General features: G+C 62.2%; 1 protein-coding gene across 1 annotated transcript; it reads left to right on the forward strand.

Moving 5' to 3' along the window:
* Positions 1-127: 127 nt before the first annotated feature.
* On the forward strand, positions 128-2,068 carry LOC121356996 (zinc finger protein 37 homolog; the record flags this gene model as incomplete). The annotated part of the gene is made up of 2 exons (XM_041473913.1): positions 128-350; positions 805-2,068. Coding segments are annotated over 2 exons (1,186 nt in total), but the record flags the coding sequence as incomplete, so codon positions are not given.
* Between the last annotated feature and the right edge of the window lie 6 nt (positions 2,069-2,074).

The following is a 2,074-nucleotide window of genomic DNA, read 5'->3' on the forward strand; positions in this document are numbered from 1 at the left end:
AAAGCGCTCCCAGTTCCTGCCCGCTGCGCCCAGCATCGCTGCCGCTGCTCTCCGAATCGTTCCCGGTGCTCCCAGGATCGCTCCCAGTGCCGCTCTGGGGGGGACCGCTTTGGAACCCCCCGGGCAGAGCGCGGCTGCTTTTGGGTGTAGGCACCGCCCGGGCCGGGCTGGGAGCGGAGCAGGAGCGGGAGGAAGAGGCGGGGCAGAGAAAGAGGAAAGGGAAGAATAGGAGCCGGAACTGGAGAAAGAGACGGGAGAGGAAGCGCAGCAGCAGCACCAACACCACGCGGTTCCCCCGCTCCGGCCGCAGCTCCCCCGGCTCCTGCTGCATCGCCCCCCGGAACCCGCAGGTGAGTGGGGAGGGGGAGCTCGCCACAGATCCATCGGGGGGGGATCTACCGGAGAGTTTTTTTGCGGGGCAGGGGATGTTTGGATCGTGCAGGACCCCAAAGCCGAACCGGAAATGCCCCTGCAGGGATCTTAGGGGGGGTCCCACGTGGCGATCGCCCGGTACCGGCGGCACAGGGGCGATCTCGGCTTTGGGGATGGCCGGGAGAGCCGGGGGGAAGGCGGGAGCCCCGGAGCGGGGAGAGCGCAGAGGGGCGATCCCGGAGCCGGGGGACGAACCGGCTGCCTGGAGGGGTCGGGGAGGCTGGGGATGAGCGGGGTAAGGGCCCCCCGAGGCTGAAAGGGGCGCTGACTTCTCCAGCTGCACTTGGGCAGCAGGACCATCAAACCCAACGTGCTCAGCCTTTGTTTTCCCCAAAGCAGGATTTGCCATTTGCAAACCTTGGTCCACTGCAGGAGAAGGCCTCAAAGAAGAAGATGACCCGGGAGACCCAAGCAGGTGAGGAGGAAGTCAGTGCCCCTTTTCCCCTCTCTCCTGCTCCATCTCCCAGCCCAGCATGGCCCCAGAAGCCCCACAAGTGCTCGGAGTGTGGGAAGAGCTTCAGATGGAAATCCGACCTGATCCGCCACATGAGAATCCACACTGGGGAACAGCCCCATGAGTGTGATAAATGCAGGAAGAGGTTTCAGAGCAGCTCCAGTCTCCTCAGGCATCAGCAGAGTCACACAGAGGAGAGGCCCTTCCGCTGCCACATTTGTTCAAAGGGCTTCAAGCTCAAGTCTATCCTCATCATCCACCTGCGCATCCACAGCGGGGAGAGGCCCTATGAGTGTCCTGAGTGTGGGAAGAGCTTCAGCCAGCAATCCACCCTGACTGGCCACCTGAGGACCCACACAGGAGAACGGCCCTACGAGTGTGCAGAGTGTGGGAACAGCTTCAGGACGAGCTCTGAGCTGACCGTGCACCAGAGAAGCCACACCAGGGAACGGCCCTATGAGTGTGGGGAGTGTGGGCAGAGCTTCCTAAGGAGCTGCCACCTGACCCGCCACATGAGAATCCACACAGGGCAATGGCCCTTCAAGAAGTGTGAGCAGTGTGGGAAGAGCTTGAGGTCGAGGTCTGAACTGATTGTCCACCAGAGGAGCCACACGGGGGAACGGCCCTTTGAGTGTGGGGAGTGTGGGAAGAGCTTCATGTCAAAGTCCCACCTGGTCTGCCATCAGAAGAGCCACACCGGGGAGAGGCCCTACGAGTGTGATCAGTGCAAGAAGAGGTTTCAGACCAGCTCCAGCCTCATTCTGCACCAGCAGCTTCACACCGACGAGAGGCCCTTCCGCTGCCCCGACTGCGGGAAGGGCTTCACCCGCAAGTGCAACCTCACCAGCCACCAGCACACCCACACCAGGGAGAGGCCCTAAGGCTGTTCTGAGTGTGGGAAGGGCTTCTCACTGAGGTCTGCCTTGACCAGACACCAACAGAGCTACCACTAAGGGAAGCCCTGTGAGTGCCCCGAGTGCAGGAAGAGCTCTGTGTGCTGCTCCAGCTCCATCCCCCACGGGAGGATCCACCCTGGATGAGCCCCGGTGATCCCTGGTGCTGGTGATCCCTGTTGGGAAGTCACCTGCCTGGGGGGCTCCACGTCCTCCTGGCTCCCCATCAGCACCTGCACACATCCACATCCCAACACCAGAAATCCACTGTGGAGATCAGATTTGTTGACTTCCG

This window comes from Pyrgilauda ruficollis, unplaced genomic scaffold (genome assembly GCF_017590135.1).
Source record: "Pyrgilauda ruficollis isolate IOZ18807 unplaced genomic scaffold, ASM1759013v1 scaffold3086, whole genome shotgun sequence".
NCBI classification, from domain to species: domain Eukaryota; kingdom Metazoa; phylum Chordata; class Aves; order Passeriformes; family Passeridae; genus Pyrgilauda; species Pyrgilauda ruficollis.